The sequence below is a fragment of the Hydractinia symbiolongicarpus genome, chromosome 10 (assembly GCF_029227915.1).
Source record: "Hydractinia symbiolongicarpus strain clone_291-10 chromosome 10, HSymV2.1, whole genome shotgun sequence".
NCBI classification, from domain to species: Eukaryota; Metazoa; Cnidaria; class Hydrozoa; order Anthoathecata; family Hydractiniidae; genus Hydractinia; species Hydractinia symbiolongicarpus.
In genome coordinates this window covers 14,514,167-14,541,706 of record NC_079884.1, presented here as the reverse complement: position 1 = coordinate 14,541,706, position 27,540 = coordinate 14,514,167, and the positions used below count along the sequence as shown (strand labels likewise).

The 27,540-nt window shown below is 33.7% G+C and overlaps 2 protein-coding genes across 3 annotated transcripts; both read left to right on the top strand.

The window, feature by feature from the left end:
• The first annotated feature begins 463 nt into the window (after positions 1-463).
• Positions 464-23,733, top strand: LOC130662276 (MAP kinase-activating death domain protein-like). 2 transcript variants are annotated; one of them, XM_057461098.1, is made up of 24 exons: positions 464-2,605; positions 5,144-5,275; positions 5,479-5,595; positions 5,748-5,828; positions 6,555-6,845; positions 7,195-7,261; positions 8,026-8,318; positions 9,129-9,238; positions 10,201-10,379; positions 11,269-11,415; positions 11,645-11,726; positions 13,968-14,142; positions 14,965-15,259; positions 15,786-16,026; positions 16,354-16,578; positions 16,849-17,065; positions 20,104-20,211; positions 20,620-20,784; positions 21,213-21,285; positions 21,929-21,960; positions 22,147-22,221; positions 22,311-22,380; positions 22,510-22,556; positions 22,878-23,733. In XM_057461098.1, exons 1-24 carry the CDS (start codon positions 1,640-1,642, stop codon positions 22,992-22,994), a joined length of 4,305 nt encoding a protein of 1,434 aa, XP_057317081.1. In that variant the 5' UTR covers positions 464-1,639; the 3' UTR covers positions 22,995-23,733. The 2 variants fall into 2 exon arrangements, with proteins under 2 accessions (XP_057317081.1, XP_057317080.1); XM_057461097.1 differs by having other exon boundaries at positions 6,525-6,845.
• Positions 23,734-24,085: 352 nt separating this feature from the next.
• On the top strand, positions 24,086-27,115 carry LOC130662277 (potassium voltage-gated channel subfamily A member 7-like). Its single transcript, XM_057461099.1, has one exon. It carries the CDS (start codon positions 25,283-25,285, stop codon positions 26,750-26,752), a length of 1,470 nt encoding a protein of 489 aa, XP_057317082.1. The 5' UTR covers positions 24,086-25,282; the 3' UTR covers positions 26,753-27,115.
• Positions 27,116-27,540: the final 425 nt, after the last annotated feature.

Below are 27,540 nucleotides of genomic sequence, written 5' to 3'. Positions count from 1 at the left end.
GCAAAAATTAGTTCTCGCTAAAATTCTTTTCTTTTTTTTAAACATCTTGCGAAAAAAGGTTTTTTCCGACTTACCGACTCGGGTTTTTATTACCTAAAGTGAGACGATCACAGGACGTGAACATAACATATTTTTAATGACGGCCTATTGTGATATTGTTCCGTGGTAAAACATAACTTTTATAGTCAAACCATCACAGTTGAAACCTTAATTAAAAAGAAACTTACAGGAAAATCAGCCTTAAAATGAAAATTGTATGCTTAATTTGCACAAGCAAAAAAAACCATACAAAAAAAGGTAGGTTACCATCAGCTTTTAGCTGCCATTGTAATTTTTAAATTACTAAATAAATGACTAGTAGTAGTATTGTCTCATGAAATTGCTCTAAAAACTGTAACCTTTCTGAATTAATTGTACAGGAATAGCTATGTATCAAGTTAACAAAAGACCACAAGCTAACCAAAATAATAAAGTCAAAAAAAGATTTTGTCTTTATTTTCTAGAACAATATCAAGAAATACTTCAATTGTTGTCACTTGCTCCTTAATTAAAATAGATTAAAGCATTCAGGTATTTCAAAAGTAGTTTTGAAACTTATGAAATTAACTGTGCAAATTTTAAATTGGGGGTGTGAATAATAAAAATAAGAACAAAGTATTGTACCATAGTATTTTCATAAGATTGCGATTTAACATTCACTTTCTTGATATGGCAAACCAGGTCACACAGGTTCTTCAAACTAAATGTCCAGAAATGGAGTTATTTGTGATTCTAATTACATCTTTTCATTAAAATTACTTTCTTTGTTTAAAACCAATTTTTTGGTATTTAGTCCAGAAATTAAGGTCATAGCATCAATATTGTGTGACAAATCAAGAGATATTGTAAAATTACAAAATGGCCTTTTTTGGCATATGTGACATCATTTGGGATGGCATCACACATGCCTTATGAGAGGTTTTATGAAATTATTTTTTTCCTGGAATGAGTTTGTATTAGGATATTTTTTGAATTTGTTGCCCACTGGTAATCTAATCCTAACCCCACGATTACAAGGGCCAATACCCAGATAGACAATGTCCTTGTGGTGTTCAAATAACACTAACATAATTCAAGTGCCCTATAAGCACTAACATTAGTGGCCGGCTATGCAGATAAAAAAACCCTTAAACTCTAATTTTTTGTTACAAGAATAAAATATTGAATTGCTTTGAGCTACGCTAACTCAATTAGGGTCAGCGCTTTGGCAGACAACTTCCTGCAACATCCAACTTGAATTGCAGCCAAAGGGGATTCGAACCCCAGTCTCCCGCACAAAGTACGAGAGTTATAACCACTAAACTACGGCGCCACATAACCACTAAATTAAGGCAGTAGTGTTAGGATGGTCAGTAACGTCTAAGTTCTTCTTGTTTTCAATTTTCTTCCACTGTGACTCGAATTCTTTAAAAATCTGATCCCAACCAACACTATTATAGTTCCTAAAATGCTTAAAATCATGCAACTGTTTTTTCCTAGATCATATGCTACACAGGGAAATTACAATTTTATTTGTATTTTATAATATGTACCCATTGTAGAAGTAACATTCAGAAGATCATATAATGCTTTAATTAAATACATTTTAAAATCAGTCATAATGTCACGGCTTGTTGAGTATGTGATAGCAGTTGGCATTAAAAGACCAAATGTAGATGCGACACAATCACCAGAATTGATGCGAAAATTTCCGCCTACTGATCACAAGGATTTTCCACTACCACCTGATGTTGTATTCTTTTGCCAACCAGAAGGCTGCACAACAGCAGCAAAGAGAATAAGTTTACGACAAACAAACTCCTTTGTCTTTACTCTTACTGATAAAGAGACTGGTATTACACGCTATGGCATTTGTTGTAATTTTTTTCGGCCTTGCCTTGGGATACCGCAGAAAAGACATAACAAGGTTGGACTTTCTATATCTTCAGATCCTGAAGAAAACCCACCTCTTGAGGTCATGGAAAGAAAATTAGTAATGAAGCCCAGACTTTGTAGGACAAAAAGCATGCCAGCAAACAGAGACGAGACTCCAAGGAGACATAGCCATCATAACGCTCTGAATTCTATGTTGTGTTATTCTCTAACTAGTATTTGTATAATTTCCAGCTATCCATTTTTTTCCACATTCAGAGAGTGTTTATATGTTTTACGAAAACTTATTGAATCCCAGTGTTGGAGTAAAGAAAGAGAGTCTGATTCTAGAAAAGATAACAATTCTGTATTTTTTGATGATAACAAAAACATTGGTCACATGCACAATATACTAGAATGTAGAAATTGGTCGACATTTTTCAACAACCATGATTTAAATTCTCAACATATTAAGTCAAATTTATTAGAAATAGACGATTGGATTCGAAATTTATTGAAAATACCTCTGCCTGTTGCAGCTTTAAATCGAGTGGAAGTAGAGCTTTTACCACGACATATACAGCCTCCATTGACTTTTGCGTTACCTGAAAAAAGTCGTTTTTCTTTCCTGGATTTTCCAGCTCACTTGCCTCTGGAATTATTGGGTGTTGAAACATGTTTAAAGGTTTTAACTTGCATTATGTTGGAACAAAAGGTAATATTTGTAATTTGTTTTTTATTAGGCAGTGATTGTTAGTTTTTAAGCATTTTAAATCATAGAGTAATCCAGTCTGAAAGAATTTCTACATCATATTTCCCTATATTATTTTTTTTCACTTAAATTTTCTGGTGAACAAAAAACTGTGCAGTTTGTTGAGATTTTGAGATTGTTCCAAAATCTAGTATATAAATATATTTTCTCTATATAAACATTTTCTGTCCTACCCTTTTTGTATAGCCCTATACCTTTCTGTTAATTTGCTGAGAATCAATCAAAATTTAGTTATATCTCACTTTTAAAGTGCTTATACATATTAAAGTTCAGTTTCAGACTAAGTTTTTTGGCTTTATAAATTAAACTGTTCTTGTTTGTTTGCACATATTGCCATTTTTAAGAAAAACGACGGACACTTTTTCTGTCCCTTATGTTATGGCAGGCAGTGTTTTTCAACAGAAAATATTGGGCATGAACTTTGTTTACATTTTCGTTGCTCAATGTGTTATGATTGAAATAAAGTGTTTTCTGTTGTGTGAACATTTTTTGTTTTCTTAAGTATGATGTTTAAAAATATTATATTGCCACCTGTTAAAATGAATAATTTAAAACATTAAGAATTAAATTAAATTTAGTTTACCACCTGCCTCAAAAAATGAATAAAATATTGAGTTTTGCATGAGATGTTTCCATATTATTTACAGTAGAAAATTTTCAGGCCTTCATGAATTGTGTGCACAGGGACAAGCGTGCCTTTCAATTTACGTAGCATGCATAAATCCTTGTATACTAAAAATTCTGACCTAATTTTCTAGCACTGTTTTCAATTGCTGTTGCCTAACATTTTAAATTAATATTTAAGAATCTATTGGCACAAAATAAGCAACATAAATGGACAACTGCTGAAAATGCATGTAAACCATGTATATATATTGCTAGTTTTTTGCTAGTCAATTGTGCCGGAAAAATAAGTATAGAGATTAATAAAATGTTTAGCAATATAACCTTTGTTTCTGTACAAATGGGTGAAAAAGAACTTAGTGCTGTAATATGCGCCCCATACCAATAAGGAATCACGTTTGGAAAGATATTTTAAACAAGTGCTAAAGGGGTTCAGGTTGAAAGGGTAGCTTAGTTAAGAAATATTTGCAGTACACAATTAGGTTATATATATCTGTTTTAATGTTAAAATTGAATGTTAAAACTAATAAAAATTATTTATGCTCTTCTAGTACTGCATAAGTGCACAAGATTCTTTTTAACAAAGTTTGCTGTTTTTGACAGTTCTTGTAATATATATTTTTAACTACAACTATTTCCTTTTTCGAACAATAAAGATTTACTCGCATATTATTTTTTTTATTTTGCTTTTTCTCACAGAGTAACTCTTTTTATACCCTGTTATTATTTTTTTTTTTGGGGGGGGTCTACTGAATTACCGAATTTCGCAAATTTTAGGTGGGACTTGTGTTCTCTTCTTCCCGTTAGTCAGTTTACCCCAGACTGACCAATTAAAAATTGAATTTTCGAGGAATTTTCCGTTCAAGAAGATCTCACAAATCATTTTTGAAAAATAACTGCATAATGTGTAAAAAATATCATTGCCTATCTGAATAGCAAAATATATCGTGTCTAAATTCGTAACAGAAATCACAATCTGATAGACAGCTTTTTGTAAACTTTATTCGCGAGGTTGTTTACGTATATCATATTTCTTCTTATGGCAATAAAAGGCATTTGTTGAAGGGATTAAAAACATATGAAAATTAATGTTTCTCCTACGGATCCTGGTTATATTTTAAACACATCACAGTTAAATCCAGAGAAAGTATATCATAAAAATTTAAAGTGTTATGTAATTTTTGATTTTTTTAAGTTCTCTAGGTTTTTTTTTTAAAAGAGAAAGATGCAAATGAGAGTTTAAAACACAAACAAATATAAAACCCAATATGTACCCTTATCATTATTAGAATTCAAAACAAACAAGGGAGACAAATTGCTGAAGAAAAGCGAAGTACCCACTAAAATCATTGCCTTGTAATCTCTTTAAATGAAGACAATCTAAAGAGAACAGTTTAGCTTCTACTTCACTGATATACCAGTGAAATAGAAGCTAAATCAAAATCGTTAAGTTTAAGGGCTACTGACAGAAGGAAATTTCATTCCACTGAAAAAAGCACAGAAAACAAGCTTAAACTAATACACTTTGGCATAAAGGGACAAGTGTAATAAATGAATAAATGATAAAGAATAAATGGCCACATAATAATAAAATATTTAAAATCAGTCAAGGGTTAAAATTAAGACCAAGAAGGTAATTTGCAAAATAAAATAAGCTGCATTAATACCCACTTCATAATTAAATATTGCATTATGCGTTATGAAGTTCTGATTAAAATGAATGTTCAGAGTTCCAATTGGCAGCAGCATAAATATGTATTGGGCCTGTATAAAAACACCTGACAATAGAAGGAAAAGAGAACAGTTTTATAGGCAGCCTTAATAAGTTAAATTATGTTTACCTTCTGTATGCCTTAGGTTGTTCTTCAATCATGTGACTACAATGCATTGTCAATAAGTGTCATGGCATTGACATCCATGTTATATCCATTAGAGTACATGTTTCCTGTCATTCCTTTGCTACCAACATGCATGAAAAATGCAGAGCAGGTAAGAGTCCTTCAAAGTAATTTGGTGCAATTTTTTTATCAAGTGTGATTTGTATGTTGATAAGGCCTTTGCAAAAATAGATATTTGTGTAGAAAGATTTCTTACATATAGGAGCTTCAAGCTAACAAAGATTGTATAGATTGTTTAGATTGTATATTAGTATGTCCATTCTTCTAAAGTTTTAATTAGTTTTCTGTCTTTAGCTTCTGTTGGCGCCAACACCTTATGTTATCGGTATTCCATCAAGTTTCTTTCGTATAAAAGGCATGAACTTTCAAGTACCACATGATGTACTCATAGTTGATTTGGATACTAATAAGGTATGTTTTGTATTTTACTCCATTTGATTTTGTATAATCCATTTGGATTTTTGAGCATTATCCATAAAGATTTGGTGTCACCTTTTTCCACACAAGCAAGTACTACACAAGGATATTACTAGGTTCACTAAGATTACGTTTCATTTTGTCAGATGAATGTTCCCTTATCGATGGATGAGATTCCTCCACTGCCAGAGCCAGAAGGTTCAGCTTTGAAAGAACAACTAAAACAGGTATACTACATAAACATGTTTGTTTACATTGAAGTAATCCATAGTTGGGTATTTATTAGTATTTACTTTAAAAGTGTTGGTTTTGGTTAAATTGTGAGTAACTTTTAACCTACATCATTTGGATATGCCCTGCATTTTAGTTCAGGATGATTCCAGGGTGTACAGTAACTTCAAATTTAGTAAATTTAGCAAAATATGGGAATAAAATTGCAAATAATTGATCAAGCCAGGAAAACATTTGATAATTTAAATTACGTTTTTGAAGCATGTTTCAATTTTTCCACCTTAACATTTCTTATTAGCCAGTATGTTACAAACATTGAAATGTCTATATTATTTTCAGATAACTTTGATCAATTATTTTTACCTGTGTGTAATCAGTCTGAAGCATTTGGGAGTTTTAAACCTTGACACCCTGCATCTCTATAAAGGTTTTTTCTTGAAATGTGAAGTGTTTTTTGCACATAAGACAGTACGGCAGGATTATTTCTGCACTTCAGCACATATAGATTGTGTTTATAGGAAAAGTACTACTAGGTTTCTTTTTGTAGATATAGTTTATCACAAATTTTAAACACATTTCATCTGCGAAGTAGGTAGGAAAGTGTTGTGTGGATGTCCAAAAAGCAAAATAATCTTAGAATTTAGCTGAGATTTATTTCATTTTAGTTACCTCTTAACAATTTTGTTTTTTAGTGCCTGTCTTGTTTATCTTTTTCACCTCAGCCTGTTTGTGATCTTGACAAAGCTTCTGAATTACCACGACCTCGCCTTTCTTCATTTGATGGAGCTAACAGAAGCCATATGATATACGGGAATGATATTGATTCAGTAGACATTGCAGTGCGATCTGCTTTAGTCAAGTTTTTCTGTTCTCCAAACATACTTGAAGGGTTTGTTCAACATACCAGAATACTTCGTTTATATCCTCGACCAGTGGTGGCTTTTGTGAAAGATTCCTTTTTAGAATCTCGTCCTGAAAAATCAAAGTTTATTCAAGCATTAGTAGATACACAGGTATATTGTTAGTGTTGTTTACTGTAAAGCACGATAGTCTTGGGCTACTGTTAATTGATAGTTTATTCAATCTCGATGTGCATGTGGAAAAGAATTTTCAAAAGTGCATCAAACTTTATTATTCTTTCAAGATTAAAAACTGTAAATTTTACCTGGTAGGTAAAACAACAAATGTATTAGCATTTTTAACAAAGGCAGAGAAAAGGAAGAAAGTACCCCATATTACTGGTTGAACGCTTTTTTGATTCAAAAGGTTAAATAAGTGTCCGGTGATCACATAAGTCCCAGTCAGCAAATTCTATTAATCACTTTATTATTTTTACAGTACGTTTTTGTTTTGTCCTTTTAGGCCGTAGAATATTTTGCAGAATGGATGGTTAATCCAGAGAACACCGTATTTAGCAAAGTTAAAAATGGTACTTTTTTAATTTTTATAAATATACTCAGTCAGGGTGGCCACAACCTAAAATACTGTAGTGGTCAATTAAGTAACAATGCCAAAAATGAAATGAGGTTGGGGTCTTATTAAAAGATCAGTTTGTGGCTTTATCTATTTTTCATATATCACCCAGCAACATTATTCAAGTTGTTTCAAAAATTACTTGTTAACTGTGAAAAATCCACAGGAATACACCTATCTATACTTGCAACATCATTTTGAATCACAAAAAGACACACAGATGTACAGTGAGCGTTGATATATTGTAGAGAAAATTCAAAATAAAATTAAATGCATTGAAAGACTTTGTCAGTCATTAGCTATAACTGTTCCTGCATTCAAAATATGTAAACAAAAAATGTCTTTTTTCTGGCAGAACAAGTATTTTACTCAACTCAGTATTTTAACGTACTGCTTATATTCTCTTTGACAAATATTCACTTTGCACTAAGACTGATGAATTATATTTACATGCTGCAAATTAATTCTCTCTAATATAATTTGAATTCTCCTAAAATTTTGAAAAAATCTCCTAATATCTTTTATTTGTTTTTTAATATTTTCTCTTTAGACTTAATTTAGACTTAAAAACCTTTTTCAGTTTCCTATAATCTCAAAATTATAAAATTTTAAAGCTGCTACTGCGGTGTTTGTAAGTCAGCACCTACACCTTCACCACTATTTAACAACGTAATTTACCTAAATATTACCCAATAACCTTTTGTGAGCATTTCATCATAGGTATACTTGATCCAAGAATCATTGGTGACAAACCAAGATGGTACAGTCATTACGTGCAGCCATTTTATTTCCAAGTTCATGACCCGCATTCTCAACTTGGGTTTGCTTTATATGAAGATTCTGATTCTGATTCTGATGACAGGGAATACCCTTCCACTATTCAAGAGGAAAGGGAGTGCACAGGTGGCCATTATGATGATGGTGATATGTGCAGTTGTTGTTCATCGGGTGATGATTCAGACTCTGAAATATTGGAAGTCCATAGTTCTTCAAATGAAGATATTAATGATAAGGTTATTTTAACTTTTGTAATTTGTGTGTTTTGTGTGATTCCTTTTTAAATTCTAGTATAAGGAAGCATAGTTTTAAAGCAAAATCAAGATAATCTAACTCTATTTTACCTTGAAGACCAGGAACATAATTGGTGCTGAAATTTTGTGACTTTCCATAACTTTTAATGGGGTTTGTGGTAAAAAATAAATTTTTTAGAAAAATTTGTACACTTCAAAAGTTAGTTATTTTTAACATGATTTACGATCCCTGTGACGTAATCAAATGTTTTTTATACTTAGAATGATTTTGTATAAAGACATTTTACAAATGTATCAAGTTTCATTGCTCAAACATAGTTGTTTAGGATTTACGGCCTGCGGGCACAAGCATAGATATAATAGAGTTAGGACTGCAGAATGAGTGTTAGCAAGCAAGATTGAAGAAGAAACATTGGGGGTAAAAGAATGCAGAATATTATTGTTTGCGAATTTGCCTTGCTTTCTTCATTTTTTTAAGCAAAGAAAGACATTTGCATCTTTAATTAAACGTTCTCATTTCTTGTTTTTTTTTGCAATTTTCTATAACTTTTTATGATAAGATTCTCTTTAAACGTAGCAAAGCAATAGCTTATTCAGTTTACTATTTCACAATCTTTAAATTCATGGATTTGAATAGAAATGTGCACATTGCAATTTTTTTATTGAACATTTTATACAGTATCGAGGTTCTTATCACAAATTTAAATTTACAATTTCTGTCTGCAAAAAACTTTTTTTTCCCAAAAACTGTTACACAATGTCTATCTAATGTTGTACTTTAATGTTATTTAGATACACTCCATGTATGATTCATCATACTCCACTTTACATACAGCAGAAGAAACTTTAGGACTACAGGAAGTGGTGTTGATGAATAGTGTTTATTCTATGCCAGCATATAGGTAATTAGAAATTTCTTTAGTTTTACATGAATTAAATCTATATAAACTTCTGAAAAAGTTTATTTCAATGTCAATATAGTCATATTTCCAGACTATCGTATATAGAATTTTTAGAAATTTTTATGTCATATTTATCCTACAAAAACTGCTTTTATTCGTTGGGAATGCAATAGCAAAGTAAGAAACAAAGTTTAAGTCGATTGAATTGTTCAATTTCTTGGTGTTTTTTTTTTTTTTTTTTTTTGCATTTAAAAATGATGCTGCAAGTTTTCGCAAGTTAATGAACAATTTCAAAAATCATACTGAAAAAGTACACCATACCCTTTGGTAACATCAGATTAGACCATACCAGGGGCGGGTATATAAATATCACTTGAGCCAAAGGGGGCGCTTATTTAAATAATTTATAAATGAGAAAAAATGACATTTTATTCAAAAACATCTTTTATTAAATTATCTACAGCATGAGATTCATTTCGTTTAAGCATTTACTATTATTTCATTGAGTAAAGGAAATTTAACTATAAACTTCGGATTGGCTAAAATTATAAATCAAATTAAGTGGGTTTGTCAAGAGAATTAATTTTCTAGGAAATAATTTTGCAAATTTTCCAATTTTTTTTAGCAATTTCAAAGAATTTTATGAAGATTGATTTTCACAAAATTTCCTTTTGATGTGAATTTTAGCTTCAGCTGTATATTAGGTCTACTACACAAAATTAAATTAAATTTGATTTTCATGAAATATTATAACTTGCTAACTCCGCATGATTTCTGACAAAAATTAAATAAAGATATATTTATTTTCTTGATAGTTTGCCAAAGGATAAGTGATATCTCATATAAAGTAAGTTAAAAAAAAGAGCTCATGCCTACTTAATTTTTACTGAAAATACAAAAAATAGGCAAAAATTTTTTAAATAAAACCTTTAAATTTCTTATTTACACTCTGCCTTTAACAGATCTGAAGAGGATGTTTCTGAAGATAAGGGCAGCCATGCTACCTTGAACTCCATCACAGAGGATGAGCAAGTTTCACCACCTATTTACGATGACCAAACATCAGAAATTTCTGTCGACAGCAACCATACTGAAGCATCTCCAAATGTCGAAAAACCAACAGCTGTAAGGAAGTTCAGTGGTAAGTGTTTGAGAACTGTAAATAGTTGTTCTTAAAAAACCTTGAAGGACATCAACTTTTCATTCTTTAAGTCAGCTGTAATTTTTATTGGGTTTATATGTGCCTATCTGTTCTATCTGAAAATTCAAAAAGGCTTGTGAATGCTACTGTGTAGTATCAAATATTTTCTTGCTAAATTTATTTTCATGCAAGTCAGTTTTTTTCTGGTCTGTGTTTACTTGGTCCTTGTTTTAAAACCTTTGAAGATTCAACTAATAGGTAGAAATAGAAAACCTAAGAAATTCTGGATTTACAAGAGGTGAACTCCAACATAATAAGAAAAAATTATACAACATTCGTTATGATAGGTTGGACTTTTTCGTGTTAGGTGTAAAGGCACGGAATTGGGAAATAGAATTCACCCTACTACTAGACTTTTAGATTTTGCATAAAACGAAGATTTTAGAAAAAAACTGCAAAAGTATGTACTAATGTAAACGTAGTCTTACTCAACACAGGGTTCCTACGCCTCCAAAAAATCTCAAAATTTCCTGATTTGTTGTGAAACTCCTAAAAATTTTCTAAATTTTCAGGGAACATCAATTTGTCAAACTCAGTTTTTATAATGGATTCTCTTTTTTGAATATAAGTCCAAAATATTTCTATTCTGCATCAGCTAATGCAGAAATCAAATCTTATCAGTATTTCTTTTTTCAATTCCTTTGACATCCATGATTCTTGTGGTTCTAACTTACACTTTCGCTAATACAAATTTCCTAAAATCTCCTAAATTTGTTTTTCTTGCTAATTAAAACAGCTAAAATCCTGCTGAATTTTCCTAAATTTCTTCAAAAAAATAGTTGCAAAATGAATGATTCAGCATGTATCGCACTGCTTTTTCTATTTGCAGCAATGTTTGGTAATATCAAACCGAAGCTGACATCAAAATTATCTACCGCATCCACGACTAGTATAGTATCTGCAACCAGCATCATCAGCTCTCCCCCGGAAAGATTAGTTGCACCTAAACCAACAGCTGTGCACACTTTGAAAAATGGTAGGTTTGTTGTCATCTGTCTGTTGTTGGCTAATATAGCAAACTTATCCCGAGATTATAAAACTCCAAAGTGTTAATTTTTGTTTTAAGCTAAGATAAATATAAAGCATAAAATTACATCAGGAAGGGAAAATTCTGATGCTAAAAATTTTTATTGCTTTAATTTGCTTGTCTATGGTCATAATGCTGAATTTCATATTTTTTTCATTAAAAAAAAACATTTTTTCAGGTTTGGATCGAAGTTCTAGTGACAGCTTCCAACAAATCCAGTCTGGTCGTAACATTTTGCAAGATCAAAATATATATAACAGGTAATCTCCGCTTTATCACTGAATGTATAACAGGTATTTACTATATTTTTAAATAATATGGCACAAGGTGAAGTACAGAATATACCCAATTCAATGAAACCCATGAGAGGAGATCAGATATAAATAACCTTTTAACAAGTAAAGAACCAGTAATAAAATATGAATTGTGTTGAAGGATTATTAGGCAACGACTGGATGTATAACACCTGTTTGAGAGACAGAAACAGTTCAGATGAGGTAAAAAGCAGGCTAAATTTTCACAGCATTTTGGATGTTAGATAAAAAGGTTAAGTTGACTGGGATACTTAGAAAGATTGGATGTCAATTGGCTACAGAAGTGTGGAGATTTGATAGTCCCTTGGTCAAAACCCGGTTTTAGACTGAGATGGCAGTAGATAATAAGGACAGACATGGTGCAGAGGAATTTGAGTTTAGAAGGTAATAATAGTAGGTAATAAATATACTTCGTCCAGCCCATGCTAGTAGTAAACAAACGTTGAGCCGAGAATGACGATGACGGTGATGAAATAGATATTTATAAAACTAAGACAGTGTAATTTTGAACGATTTATTTAAGTGATTGGAGTTTTCAAATAATCGCTTAATATTTCTCCTTGATGTCACAGCCCAAACATTTTTTGTGGCAACCAAAATCTCAGATCATTGAGGCAAAGACCTACTTTGTTGTAATTTTGTATTAGCTTTAGTGTAGCAATCTCTTTGTCACCTCCGTGACCTCCGACTCTCTTTTCATTTTCTTTTCTTGTTCTAATTTTGAAAACAAAACCCAACCACAAATTAGTAAGTTCGAAACTTTCGTGAATAAATTTAGTATGAATTACTTTTTTTCTCATTCTTTAGCATGGTTACCAGGCTTTATTTCAAATATTCCTTTCAATATTTCATAAATAAAGATTGTAGCTACAAAATATTTCTTCTCGATGTTTCTAACCACTGTCATGAATAATTGACACAATACATTTATTTCTGTTCCGCAATGTCGAATGGTTGGCATTCAAAACCACCATCGTCTTGCACAACATTCACAATGTTGCAATACTGTTTAAAAAACCCTTTCTCATAAAGAAAGTATAAGCAACTGTTGATCTTTTAGCTGTTATACATTTTCGCCCTTTTGTTTTTGAAAAAAAATTGCGTGGCAGGCATCAAGATGCTAACGCTAGGTGAAGCGAGGACTTTTTAGTCGATTTTTTTTTGCGCACAAAGGTATCGTTAGGATTGCATGAAGATATATGATTCGCAACGTATCCATCGTTTTTTATGATTTGAACCCAATAGTTCCGTTAGAAGAATTCGACTAAATAAGATCTATTTCTAGCAACCTCTTCCGCTTTAAAATTCAATTACTTTAGTTCTTGAACGAATTTCACATTCTGTTTAAAGTTTCCGGTAGCCAAATAGAAGTTATTTAACATATTTCCGGGTTTTACGTTCGCAATTCGCCTGAAAAAGGCCCAAAAATCCTATTTTTTATACAATTTTTTAGTAAATTGCGAAAATATCGGGAAATCGGGTTAATCACGCGTCCAAGGCTGAAAGAATAATTCCCTTTGATGAAATAAAGTTTTACCGATAGTTACAAGTTCTAAGAATAATCCTAACGAAAGTTATAAATTTCCCTGATGAGATGTCATAGAAATGTAAGGGTAGTTTCGAGCAATGGCTAATATCTAAGAATAAGAGGCATGGAACCTAGAAATTTGGCCATCGCCATGCAGCAACCCTAAAAGGAGTTATTAAAAAAAACGACAGTGAGGCTAGTATATGTAGAGTTATAAAGTTTTCACTCAATGAATATAACGTAACTATACCGGTTATAATGTCGACATTAGCCATGGGAGTGATTGGTTCACGAAATTAGATACGCTGAAGAGTGCGGTTCATACAAATACATTTTAAATGATTATTAGGCTCCAAGCTGACATTCTTATTCGGTTTTTTAGGTGCTATTTTCTCTTATTAAGTCGCGTTTCAAGTAAATTGTCCAATATATGACTTACGTTGTGATGTTTTACCCACCAGAGTATAGGAAAGATGGTTACAGCGCATTCGTTTTGTAATCATAATATTGGGATTTTAAGATTCCATTTTTTAAATATATCATTTATATTTGGCTGGTCTTACTAAGTAACAGTGGAAGGGGACCAGAAACCAACGCATACAGGAGGTACGCCTTGAGGACGTTGAACTTCCCTTTACTCGTAACTTGCTTTATTATAGCGAAAACCAACAGTTGATTACAGAAGTGGTTGGATATGTCAAAAGTGGAGATGGGATAGGATGGTTGAGTACGAAGAAGATGAGGCGTGTCGTAGCGTACGAAGGTCTTCGTCAGTACTTAATCAACCAAATCGATTTAGAACAAAAAAGTAATATGAACACGTTGAACGATGTGGTAAGTTTCAAAGTCTTAACGATTGCAATGTTTTTTCTTTTTTGTGCAAGGAGAATCCACGTGCAAACGTTGATTCATTACCTTAAGCCCTCATTATGATTGTTGATTTTATAGTGTAACTGTCAACTGGGGGAAGGGCGGAGATAGTAATCATTTCACACCAACAGTTTATTTTCGTTAACGTTTGTTCAGAATAAGAAGTTATGATTTTATTTTATAAAAGTTTTATTCCTTACTTAAACAAAAGATGGATTTTTGTACAATTTGCCTTACCCAGTTGGGAAAGTTTTGCAAATTATAACACTTCTAACATGTTTTTTTATATTGAAGAAGAACTACTTTGTTCATCACTAACATACTGCCTGGGAGCGAGCGGGATTCGATCCGCAGTCCCCAGAACTGGGAGCCGCAGACGAACCCACTGCACTACATGCGGCAATTTGTTAGTGATAAACTCAGATAGTTTATCCGGATGGTGTGTATACGTAGGTGAATATTTATCATAGCACATCCATATTTCTCTGTCTCTGTTTTTTTTTCTGTTTAAAAGAAATCATTTTTACTATAATAATTAAAATTGTCCTTGAATATTGAAGACAAATTTGACAAAGATAAATTATAATGACAAAAAAATGTCAGCATTTATTTTTTGACGTCAAATCACTTCTATTTTGGTTAGTTACTGTATCAAGTTTTATAGTCATAGCTGCCACGCCCTCTAAAAAACGACCTACAATACAATGAAACGGGTTCAGAAATTTTCTATGTAAGTATGCGTAAAAGATGAATAAGAAATATCTCACTCTTGTCAATCTGTTTTAGCACGTATCCAGAAATATATACAGAGGATACCTTGAACTGTTAAAACTTGTTGTTGAAGGCTACGAGTCCAGTATGAAATTTAAAGGGCTTGGTGGCCTGGGGTCAGTGTTTCCATTCTTAGAAGTGTCACATCGCTATTACTGCGGAAAGAAGTATTTGGATGAGAGCAATGACACCAGTATGAGTTCGAGCAGCAGCAGAAAATCAAGTTTAGTTGACTCTATCAAGGAAAGCTCTTCGCATTTAGAATCAAGCACTGACAGAGAAAGTGATTCGAGCTTGCATTATCATAGGGGTAAGACTTTCTTAATTATAAATTTTCGAGTGCTTGAAGAATGGACGAATTAAAAGAAAGGAGGAAGGAAAAGAGAGTTGCTTAACATTATATTATTGACACATTTTCTTATTAAGTAAGGAGCATTATTAAAACCGAGACATGAACTCAACTATTGTCCGCAATTTTCTATGATAGACGCTTTTCTCTGAGAGTAATTGTCGTATTTGTGTATTTTCTCCCAAGCAAAACTAAATACACTCTCTCCCATGAGCATGCTCATCCTTCTATCTTCTATTCGTTTAGTCCTTATTCGTTAGCTTACCTGTTTGTGCTTAATATAGCACAGGTGACACGCAGCCATAATGACTGCTAATAAAAAATCTATACTTTTCTGACAAGGTCTTTTTGTTCTTTTTTTTTTTACGACAATGTCCGCAATTTGTGTTTCTTACCAGCCTGAGATTTTAAAACAAGAGGGAAAAAGAGAAAGACCTGTTTACTGACATTACTTAGTGGAAACCAGGCTAAATTAATTTGGTTTTAGATTTACCCGGTATCCACCAGCTGAACATTTCTAAAGATTCTCGCCGACGAAAAGTATCGTCTGCCGTGTCCGAACTAAGCGACGATTACCACTCGTCATCAGAAACGCCATCTTTGAACCACTCGGGACTGCATCTGAATATGGGTTCGCGCACAGCTTCGCTGGAGTCGGATAGTTCGTGTCCGTTATTTGTAGCGAGTGAGAGTAAAGAAAAATACCTTCAAACAAAAAGCAACTGCAGGTTTGTGTTGTGGGTTTATAACAGGCTAAAAATATCAATTTGACTTAGAGTAAGGGACCACTTTAAATTCAACGTATCCATTTTAGTAGAAGCACGTGTTAGCGGTAAATCCACGATATACTTTACACGAGTTTCAAAAACTCTCCGACTTTGATAAATAATTTTAAAAACTGTATTTAGAAAATCATTAAATTGAAGAACTAATATTTTTTGTAACAAGAGGAATCTTTATGCTTAAAAACTTTTTTGTAATCACAGTATAAAATTTCTACATTAGGAAAATAAAAAAACAGCGAAAATAATTAATTATTCCTTGTTTCCATGTAGTGGCGGCTGGCGTTTTTACGATGGCGTTTTGGTTCAATCTCATTTGGAGAAAGCTGGGCGTGGTGTTACAGGAACCGGGAGACGCTATCTTTTCGAAGGTTTGCAAAGAAACAGATCTGCTATCTGGGATAATTTAGAGTTTTGGGAGTTGGCTTTCTTGGATTCTGTAACGTCAGAACGAGACGCTGCTGGAATGGACGTTAACCCAATAGAACTTGTCGCAAGGTTGGTGGAGATGTGGTGTTTGGTTTTAGTTCTTGCTTTTTTAGCTAACTCAGTAGGCACAATGGGTTTGTTAATTAGGCTAAAATAAAACTACGTTTTTGTGTATCAGAAATGGTTTTTTTTTGTTTCAACTATTTCAAAAATTTAAAATAATGCTACACTCTTGTATCGAAATGTTTTTTTCTTTATTGGCTAACACATGTACTCTCTGCCGCAGAGGCGTCCCCTGTGTTTATTAACTAAAACATCCTTTATCTATTTGTCTGGTAGGTACAAAGGTTTAACGCCACAGGAGAAGAAGCTACTTGAAGAGGACGAGGATAACTTACTTGGCATTTTGTTGCACAATATGATCTCCTTCATGCTCTGTATGGATGTTCCAAAACCGAAAATAAAATTCAAAGTGCGCCGCTTGCTAGCAAGGGCCCATATTGGACTTAACCAAACACAATGGATTGACAAGGTGCTGGACTCCCTCGAACATATGGTAATTTGCATTGATAGTTGCCTTTAGACGCTATTTTTATTAGTCTGACAACACAGCTCCGCTTTTTCACTCGGCAAAGGGTAGTACAGCGGTCAATATTTTCCCTGATTTTTTATAAATTTTAATACTGGTTTTATATTTATGGTAGGTTTTGTTCTAAATGCAACGCAAAAAAATTATCAAAATGAGTTTTGGAGTTTCGGTTTCGATTTCTAAATTACAATTCCAACAAAAAGTAACGTTACGCATTTGTCAAATTCTTTCTTTTTTATTTATGATTTAATACCCTTATACGTGTGTCTGTCTGTCTGTCTGTCTGTCACGCAAAATGGTAACCGCAGTAGCGGAAAACACAAAATGCGGTTAATAAAGGAGGGGCGAACCCGTGGATCTATCCACGGGTTACCGACTAGTTTTTATATTTGTCAAATTTCAAACGGCACAAATTTGAGTACCGTATTTCCTCTAATAAGCGCCGCGGCGCTTATTTAATTTTTGTGATTTTAGGTGCGGCGCTTATTAGAGGGCGGCGCTTAATAGAGGGCGGCGCTTATTTCGAAATTTCAGATTTCAAGTTTCTGAAGTTTTTGCCTATTCTTCAAATTCAATCCGTTGGTTGAATGCTATCCTTAGTAAAAGTTTTTTTGATAGATTTGGGGTTCTATAGAGGGGTAAGTAACGTACGAGAAAGAAATAACGGGTGAATTATCGTGTCTTTTCCTGTTCTCTTTCTATCAAATATAACAAAGATAATTTCAAACATCAATTTCTTCGTCGCTTTCTTGATCAGAGTCAATCAAATGAAACGGCCCGCATGCATCCTCAACATCCGAATCTGTTATGTTCTCAAAAGGATTTATTTGACTCTCTTCCTCTTGCAAGATATTCAGGGATTCTCTTAGCCGTGATGCCCCATCAGGACAAGCTCCCTCCTTTTTAAAACAGTGGATCTTGTCATCTTCACTACCATCGACTGGAAGGCTTAAACCGCATGTTTTAAAAGATTTCACGATGAGCTCACTTGACAGCTTTTTCCAACCTTCTAAGATCCACTCGATTACTTTCCTTCGCGGAGGTGGCTTCATATTACCTGCTTTTGTATATTCGTGGATCCCTTCACTAAGCCATGTATCGTAAGCTTCGGTAACATGAGCTTTGAATGGCTTATTCCACGAAACATCGGGGGCTTGAATATACGGAGTACAACCACCGGGGACGATAACTGAATCAACATTGAAACTTTTCAAACGTTGCTTGATTGTTTGCATCATGTGGCATTCAAAGGAATCCCAAGCTAACAATCGCTTTTGAAAAGAAAATTTACCAATAACTGTTTTAATGTATTCTAATGTCAATTCCTCATTCATCCAAGCATTTGAAGATGAAGCGATAATACATTTAGATTTGTATTCTTCGTTTAGAGCATTACATTCCCGCTTTGCACCCCCAAAAACGATGAATGGTTTGAGCCGTGTTCCATCAGCCTTTGCTGTAAGGCACACAGAAACTCTGACTTTCTCATGGCCAGTGGTCTTTAAAGGAATGTCTTTCTTTCCTTTGCTTTCTACAGTTGTCCCTGAGAGCATGTCAGACCAAATTGCAGTTTCATCCATCGCAATGATTGAACCAGCGGAGTATTTAAATTTTCTTTGTAATCGTCGGCACTGTAAAACATACATGACAAGTTTGTCGACCATACAACTAGGATTCTTTTGAGCGGTAGTTGTTCTTCTCCTTAAAGAAAGTCCGTTTCTTTTCATAAATTTTTCCAACCATCCACGACTGGCTACAAAGCTCTCTTTTACAGCAGGGTCATCGGTGCTTTTGTCATGGATAATCTTTGCTTTCTTCATTATTAATTTTCGAGAAACTCTAAGCATTGCTGATCTACGATCCATTATCCAGATGAGTACTTCTTCTTCTAAGTCGTCGTTCGTGAGCTTTCTTCCCCCACCATCAAGTCTTCTTCTTTTCAGTCCACCTTTATCAGCAACCCTGGCTTTGATGTCTTCCATTTTTGCTCTCCATTCACGAACTCTCCTCTCGTCAACATTGTATCGCCTTCCTGCTTGGCTATTTAGAACTTAATGTAAATGAATATTGCAATAAGAAGACTATAGAGTTCGAATAAAAGCATTGAAATCTCATTTTCTCTTGATTTTCTAATAAGCGCCGCATTTGAGGGTGCGGCGCTTATTAGAGGGCGGCGCTTATTTCGAAATTCGAATTTTAGGTGCGGCGCTTATTAGAGGGCGGCGCTTAATAGAGGGCGGCGCTTATTGGAGGAAATACGGTAATATGATTGTGAACAGAAAAATTTGAAAGTTGTTTTAAGCGAGAGAAAGAAGTATTAAAACTACTGAACGGCAGCCAATGTAAAGAAGTTTAAGATACGATTGAAACAAAGTCCGTAAAATATATAGGAAAATGAAGACGAGATCTTTCTTCTCTCTCTTTTTCTCTCTCTCGATTCAAAATTTCACTATTCAGTCCCGTTTGACATTTAAATTCTTCCACCTTTTACGCTCTGTTTATATGACAAATTTCTATGACAATTTTTTTAGCGTTTTTAGGTTGTGGGTTTTTTCGATTCATGTTGGTTTTATATTTTTGAAAATTATAAATTAGAAATAACTTCATGAGGTTGTGCATGTTTGGATAAATTTTTAATATTTGTGTTGTCATACTTCAGATTGGTGGCAGGGTGGTCAATCAAACCAAAAAAAATGAATTATTTGAATGGTTATCAGTCATTTGTGTACAAACAACTATCGGAGAACATTTGTAGCTTGTTTTGATGAATAGCATTGCTTTAAAATAATTCCACGATATACTTGTAGAGGAAATTTTATTCTATATTTATATTATTCTCATGAAGGACAATGTTCCAAAATTCAGTAAAAAATCGCCTAGCAACAACACCAAGCTACTGATGTTTTCGTAATAATTTGTCTTCAAATTCTTTAGTTATGAATTATGACGTAAATAATTTATCGATATAATATGCACTGTGATTTATGTTCTCATTGTTGTTGTAGAATGGTAACGATATCGACCTGTTGGTACCACGCAGTCGACAGTTGAAGATACAAATATTTGTTGTTCATCTTGGTGATACACAATCTGGTCCTGTGTTTTTTCTTGAGGTACGTGCCACGCCCACATCGTAAACTGCCCCTTCTCCTCTTTCTGTCGGACGGTTACCACAGAATATTTACTATACTCTAAAATAAAAAATAACGCATTTTATCTATTGATTGTATTTTTAGCTGTAAATTCTCCCTCGCTGTTTTTCCTTTTTTTAAATGGCCTAACTTTACGTGATATTTCTGCAGGTTAAGAAACATAGCAATGGAGTGTATTGACTTGCCCCATCTCTAAAATTTGTTAATCAAAACACGGTTTAAGGTTAAGCTAGGATATTTCGGTGAGTTTCCTCCAAACGTAGTTACAAGGATTGGTACGAGCGACTGTGACAAGTACGATTTAGTAAATTAACACACCAACCGTTGGTCTCTAGCATCATTCAACATAACGCATCTCTTACTTCTCAGGTGCGGGAGGATTGCATGGTACTAAAAAGTACGAGCGGAAGTATCATAGAAAGGTGGTGGTATGAAAACGTTGTGAATTTAAGTTGCTCGCCCAAAACCAGAGTGCTGTGCGTATGGATACGTACGGGTGAAGAAACTGACTTGCAAAAGATCTGCACCAAAAAGGTATGTTTTTGGGTGGGTTGGTGGTTGTAGTATAGAACAAAATTTTAAAAGCATGAAATTACGAGAATGTCGTAAATCATAATAGACAACCACCTCTTACGTTTTGTTTCCATTCGACTGCATTTTCCGCTATAGCGCAAAGAGTTTACTGAATAAACAAAAAGTTTATTGTTAGCACGTGCGTAGAGCGACAAAGTCTGTAATTTTGTTCGCACGCGCTAACAAGAAATCTCGTTAACTGCTTGCGTTATAGCGGAAAATGGAAACCAGTCTTTGAGTACGGATAGTGTTATAGGTTCATCACTTAATTGTGAATTATTTGATTACGCTAACTTTTCAGACGAACTGGGAAACGTCGTCGATGGATGTAATTAAAGTGGTATTCCTAACTCTGTTTTTTACTCAAGATTTCCACATTTTTGCTTTAGTGTAAACTGCTGTATAACTCTATAAAAGAAAGTATGAAGAAGGCTGCTGAAAGACTGGATAAAGAAGGCACAGGTGAGTTTAGAATTTTTAAAAAGTCTGGATAAAGAAGGCACAAGTAAGCCTGTAATTTAACAAATTCAAACTGTTTATAAGAACTTTAATGTGTTTGCTTTATAAGCGTGTGTGTACATTAGGCTTAAGCTCAATATGCTAAGATTTTTCCAATTAGGGCTAATTCTTTTATTTGTTGTCGTGGCTACAGGTTTCATTTTTGTGTATAGTATACATATAGTATACAAAAAGCAGCATTTTGCATAAAATAATCTTGGAACTCCAAGATTATTTTATGCAAAATGCTGCTTTTTGTTATTATTAACTTCGTCCAATATTTTTTTAAATTTTCCTTTATCTGACAGTATTGCTTGCTTTTGATTTGTGAATGTATGAGAGTAAGGGTAAAAATCCCAGGCCTAAAATTTACTGTATGATTAAGAATCTCAGCTTATCTGCTTAAAAGCCTTATGCTTTAAGAGGGTGTGTTTCAACAACAAGGACACTTTAACTAGATTTCCTTTTTTACATAATTTTAACATCTGAATCGTCTTTAAAATAAACTTTGCAATGAATGATAACAAAAAAGTGTCTCCTTTGCTTCATTTCGTCGTTGCAAGTTCTAGTCATCATCCAACCTAATTTTCGTGCACCGTCGTTTTAGGCATCAATTTGGGAGGAGACTTCACTGTTGTTGTGAGTAGTTTTTAAATGCGTTATTTGCAGAATGAATCTTTCTTGGAGTTTGTGGCCTGCAAAATATATTTGTATGAACGAAGCAGCCATTTCTGGCTGTATTCCATTTAAGACAATAAGCGTTAAACAACAGAAAATTTTTAATGTTGAAAGTTGTTCTGGATTTTGCTTCTTTTTTACTTACAGGATAGTCTCAGCGGTCAGCAAGGAATATTGAAGGTTTCTTTAGAAGGTGTGTCCATAGTGTTTGTGGAGAAAAAAGTAAGTTCAATGGACTCACGTTCTTTGATGATAACAGGTTTACTGCTGTTGCTGATGTGATTTTAACATATTTGGGACTTTTTGCCTAGATCGCCATCGATGTCCACAACCTTAAAAACTGCTGTGCTAAGCAGAAAGTTTTAATTGTCGAAGAATATAGTAAGTTGGCTTTTGACTTTACTCACTCCTTCCTCCAAGCTCACACCAGCATTGATTTGTTAATAGGCTTTCAAAACATTTTCAGTGTTCACTTGTACCCTCTGCTGTATTTCTTTCTCTTTTTTATAGTCCCGCACAACCAGAGTGTGATAGAGCACCAATTTTACACTGACGAGGTAAACTTATTAGGCGTGTCCACCTGGCCCGGGAAACGCTCCTTTTTTGGAACAAATTTAGGAGACGCGCAAAGCGAAGGTGTTCTGTAGCAATATAGCATATCGGTTATTATGCCACAAATCCTCTGAACACAGAAAGATAAATTTCCACATAAATAAAATTACTAGTATCGTCATCCCGTGTAATCACATTTCATCGCGCGTTATCACGTTTTATCTCGTTTTATTCTTTTTGCATGACATTGCACCCTGTTTTCGTCTTCAAATCGAACTATATTATCACAAAAATTGTTTGTTAGTTTAAACCTGTTTCGTTTTTAGGCAAATGAAATCTGTTACGCTATCCTGTGTTTATTTTCCTACATTGCTGCTGCAAAAAACACACTCACCCCCAACAGTGGAAGAACATCAAACTCCGATCAGAACACGATAGCGTGACTGTGAAAACACGATAGCGTTATCTGTAATAGCCCGATAGCGTTATCGTCAAGAGCCCAATAGCGATGTCGGTTTTTCTTATTTTCCTGGGCGCATATCTCATGCAATCTTACCACCCGAAGATGACTGACCGGATAGCATGCACTCATCCGACGGGAAGCTTGTGGCCCTCTTTCAGAAACTGATGATATACTTTCATGAAGTTGATTTCAGAAAACTGTCTTAATAATTATGTTCGTTCTGACGAATAATTCGTGTTCCGAAAACATAATCCTTTCTGCAAAATTAGGCGCACAAAGTGTGCCTTAGATAGATTTTTAGCGTTTTTATTATTGTTGTTGTTGTTCTTGTCTTCGTCATCGTTTGGGCTGCTGTTATTGTCGCTGTTTTCGTTTTTGTCGTTGTCGTTGTCGTCGTTGCTGTTGTTGTTGTTCACTTCGTCGTTGTCGTTGCTGTTCTTGTCGCTGTTTTCGTTTTTGTCGTTGTCGTCGTTGCTGTTCTTGTTGTTCACGTCGTCCTTGTCGTTGCTGTTCTTGTCGCTGTTTTCCTAATTGTCGTTGTCGTCGTTGTTGTTGTTGTTTTCGTTGTTGTTATTTGCTGCATTTGCTGTTGTTGTTTCTAAATCTCGTTAGAACTGTTGTAAATTTAAATATGCATTCAGAATTCGTGTTTTAGTTTTTGTAAATTTGTACACAAAATTTTGTGAAGCACTTGGAGGTTGTAAAAAAGGCAAATTCGAACTTAAAAATATGAAATTAAGGGTAAAATACGCAACTCTTTAAAAAATATATTTTTTGTTATTTCATCTGTAAGTAGTATCGTCAAAAATTAGCCGTCATGACGGAGAAATGACGTTTGCGTTTTTTCGTATATTTTTGCACACGCACTTGCACTGATATAGTTGTTAAAAATTTATCAATGCGCAATATATATTTTCAAAATGTTGTAATTTATGACCTTAAAATCTTACAAATTAAAATAGAATTTTCGTTGCAAAAAATTTGTACCCCCAATTACCATGGCCCAGATGCTTAAATTTATTAATTTATCAAAAGGCTTAGTTGCAGGATAGAGAGACTCAAATGTTTTCATTTTTTTCTGGTTTAACCATTTGACCTTAAAGTTATCACTCAATGTTAAATTCGAGGAAATCTGGGGACGAGAATGCACTTTAACATCTATATTAAAATACCCGTATACGTCTGTCTGTCTTTCACGCAAAATGGTACCGAAAGTAGCGAGACGCAATCAATGAAGAACAGGCGAACCCGTGAATTTTTTTACGGGCCACTAGTTTTAAGTTTTCCCATAAACATTTCAAAACTCATTTTAACTATTGCTCGATTCCTAAGCCTTCATTCATACAATTGACAACTCGATTTACCTTTTAACAGCGTTAGGAAAACCACAACCCTGTTAAGTCTGAGGTCACATACACTTCTCTTTTGATGGGAGCGTATTAACCGCAAATGAAAAGCGAATTGACAAAAAAATTAACCCTGTGGGGAAGTACTGAAAATGGAGTGCAGAATGAAAAGTATAAATTATTTTGTCAAATTCAATTTTTGAATAACAAACTTAGTTGTGTTTCACATTGTACCTGCTATTTTTCAATGTGTTATTCACCTCTCATAATATATTCATATAAATTTTTAAGCTAAACTTCTAACAGATTTTTAAAACATTTCCAAACTAAAATAAAAAAAGATTTTATATTTTAATTTTTTTTTTTTTTAATTGTCGTCCTTTTTCTGTTTCTGTTTTTTTTTAAAAATCCCTAAGTATAGCAACGAAAACATTACCTTTATAAATATATTGCAGGAAAAAGTATACATTAAAATATTTCTTCCTTCGCCTTCTCTTTCTCTCACGCTAATAATTTTCATTCGTTTTATTTCATTAAAAATATATAAAGTATTGTTAAAGCGAGAAGATAGATCTAGGTTCATTCTTAAGCGACTTTGTTTTAACAAAAATATAAAATATCCAACAAGATATTATTAGCGCGCTGGTGGTTGTTTAGTGTTTGTTTGTTTATTTATAAATAAACAAAAACAAATTTCCTGCGTACGTGCAAAGGAAAGGACAGCAAATAAATGATTTTATTTATCAAATCGTATAGCTGAAAGGAAAAAGAGAAGTTGAAGCCATGTAAATGAAATTTATCATATACGATTATGTTGGGCGTAGAAAATTCGCATCGGTTTGACTAACTGAGGCATTCCGTAATATAAATATAATATATACAATTTATAATACTATGTGGGAATAAATTGGATGAAATTAATATGTTTGTACCTGCAAAAAAGCGTGCACAGCCTGGAGCAGGACACGATGTGGGGAAGCAGATGGAAGAACGAGTCACTGATGACGAATACATCGGCCATGATATGGAGTTAGAAGTTGTCGACATAAACGTTGCGGGAAAGAGATTCCAAACATATAGTAAAACCTTAGAGAGGTTTCCACATTCTCTGCTCGGTGATCCAAGCAGGCGGGTGCAATTTTTTAATCCAGAAACAAAAGAGCTATTCTTTGATAGACATCGCCCAACATTTGAAGCTATTTTATATTACTACCAATCGGGCGGAGTAATGGCGAGGCCCCCCAATATACCTGTTCATATTTTTATAAATGAACTGATATTCTTCGATATAGGTGACGAGTTAATAGAGAAGCTTCAAATTGAGAATGGTTTAAAAGAGCCTGTTGTAGTGGCAGAAGTTCCCAATTATTTACCGTTTAAGATCTTGTGGGCGTTTTTAGAAGACCCTAGTTCTAGTAAAGCAGCGCATATATTTGCCATTACGTCTGTCGGCATCATAGTGTTATCTTTAATCATGTTCGTCGTTGAGACGTTACCAGAATTTGCTCCTACAATAATCTCAGTAAATGGCACGGATATTACGTACCCTAATAAACATGAAAAATGGATGTTTAATGTAAACACAGCCGTAATATGTTGGTTTACAGTTGAGTTTGTACTGCGAATGATTTGTTGTCCAAATAAACTGAAGTTTTTTATTGAACCTGGCAATATTATAGATTTTCTTTCAATTCTACCGTATTACATCAGCCTGGCACTAGCATCAAAAAACCATCAAGGTTCATTTGCTATGCTTCGAGTTATTCGAGTTCTTAGGGTGTTTAAACTCGCTCGACATTCACGTGGTTTACAAATTCTAGGAAATACATTAAAAGCTTCGTTTAACGAACTAATGATGTTGGGTTTTTTCTTGTTCGTAATGATTCTTATATTTGGTAGTTGCGTGTATTATGCAGAATACTCAGCAAAAGGGACGAAGTTCGTGTCGATTCCGAATTCATTTTGGTGGGCAATAGTAACTATGACTACAGTAGGGTATGGGGATATGTACCCAACGACGTTTTGGGGGAAAATAGTGGGCGCCATGGCTGTTGTTTGTGGTGTTTTAACCATAGCATTACCTGTACCCGTTGTTGTATCGAACTTTGAATATTTTTACACTAAGGAGAGAAATAGAAGGAAAACAGAGGAAGCGAAGAAAGAACAAGCCAAAAAGATTGAAGAGCAGGCTGTAAGAGAAAGGGTGAATGGCCGCATAGATCTTATACGTAATTATGCAAAAAATCTCAGGAAAGTTAGTTTTCGAAAATCCTCCAAAAAAGAAACCCAAGAAGCCGTTTTAGAAGCTTTAAAAGCAAATGGAAGTTGCCATCGTGATCTTAGTGAGGAAATTACTAAACATAGTGATGCAGAGTTGATTTCGACCGTATAATACGTACCCAGCATTCGTTGGAAGCATTCATACGCCAAAAGAAAAGAAAATGCTGTTCGCCAATAAGCTATCGTTTTACGAAATAGCATGTCAGCGTTTGTTATTGAGCTACCATCTTGCATGCTTTAAATCTTCAAGAGTTTAAAACGAATTTAAATTAAAATGGCGATATAAATTATTTTTTCGATTAAGAATAGAGCATTCGTTCCAACAGTAATTCGTTAACCAAATATGTTTTTAAATGATGATAAAGAATATTGAAAGTTTATACCAAAGTAAACAAAATTTATATACTGTAAGTAAAAGTAAACAGCAGTTATATTTTGATCTAGGTTTGTGATAAATAAAAAGAAAATTAATTCCCGCGCTTTTTTTACAGTGGACCCTATAAGGAATCGACACACAAAAAAGTGTGCGCCGTCCTGTAATTAGAGGTTTGAACGTTTTAAAGAGGGCGAACAAAAACTATTTTGTAGTAGCCACAAAATAAATTTTAAGCATCAAAAGTAAGATCTTTAGCTCAAGATAACCAAAAATATCTTACATACAGCATACAATCGTAGTACCAACATTTTGTAAACTACGTTAATACTTCTTGGAAGAGAATTTTTTTTAGCGAAAAAAAAGATTGAAGAATAAAATTTAGTAAAATTTAGAATGCGTAATTAAAAAAGCGAAAATATTACCCAAAAATAGCAATCTTATCGACATATCTGACAAAAAACTTTCGTCTCGTTTATGTTCGTCTCGCCGTCAAATATAAAAGGAGACAACTGGCTCTGGGAACA

Coding starts and splice junctions, on each gene's coding strand:
- LOC130662276 (XM_057461097.1), top strand. CDS start 1,640: ATGTCACGGCTTGTTGAGTATGTGATAGCAGTTGGCATTAAAAGACCA. Junction 16,579..16,848: donor CCAATAGAACTTGTCGCAAG/GTTGGTGGAGAT, acceptor TTTGTCTGGTAG/GTACAAAGGTTTAACGCCAC. Junction 20,785..21,212: donor AAAAGATCTGCACCAAAAAG/GTATGTTTTTGG, acceptor TTTTTGCTTTAG/TGTAAACTGCTGTATAACTC.
- LOC130662277 (XM_057461099.1), top strand. CDS start 25,283: ATGTTTGTACCTGCAAAAAAGCGTGCACAGCCTGGAGCAGGACACGAT.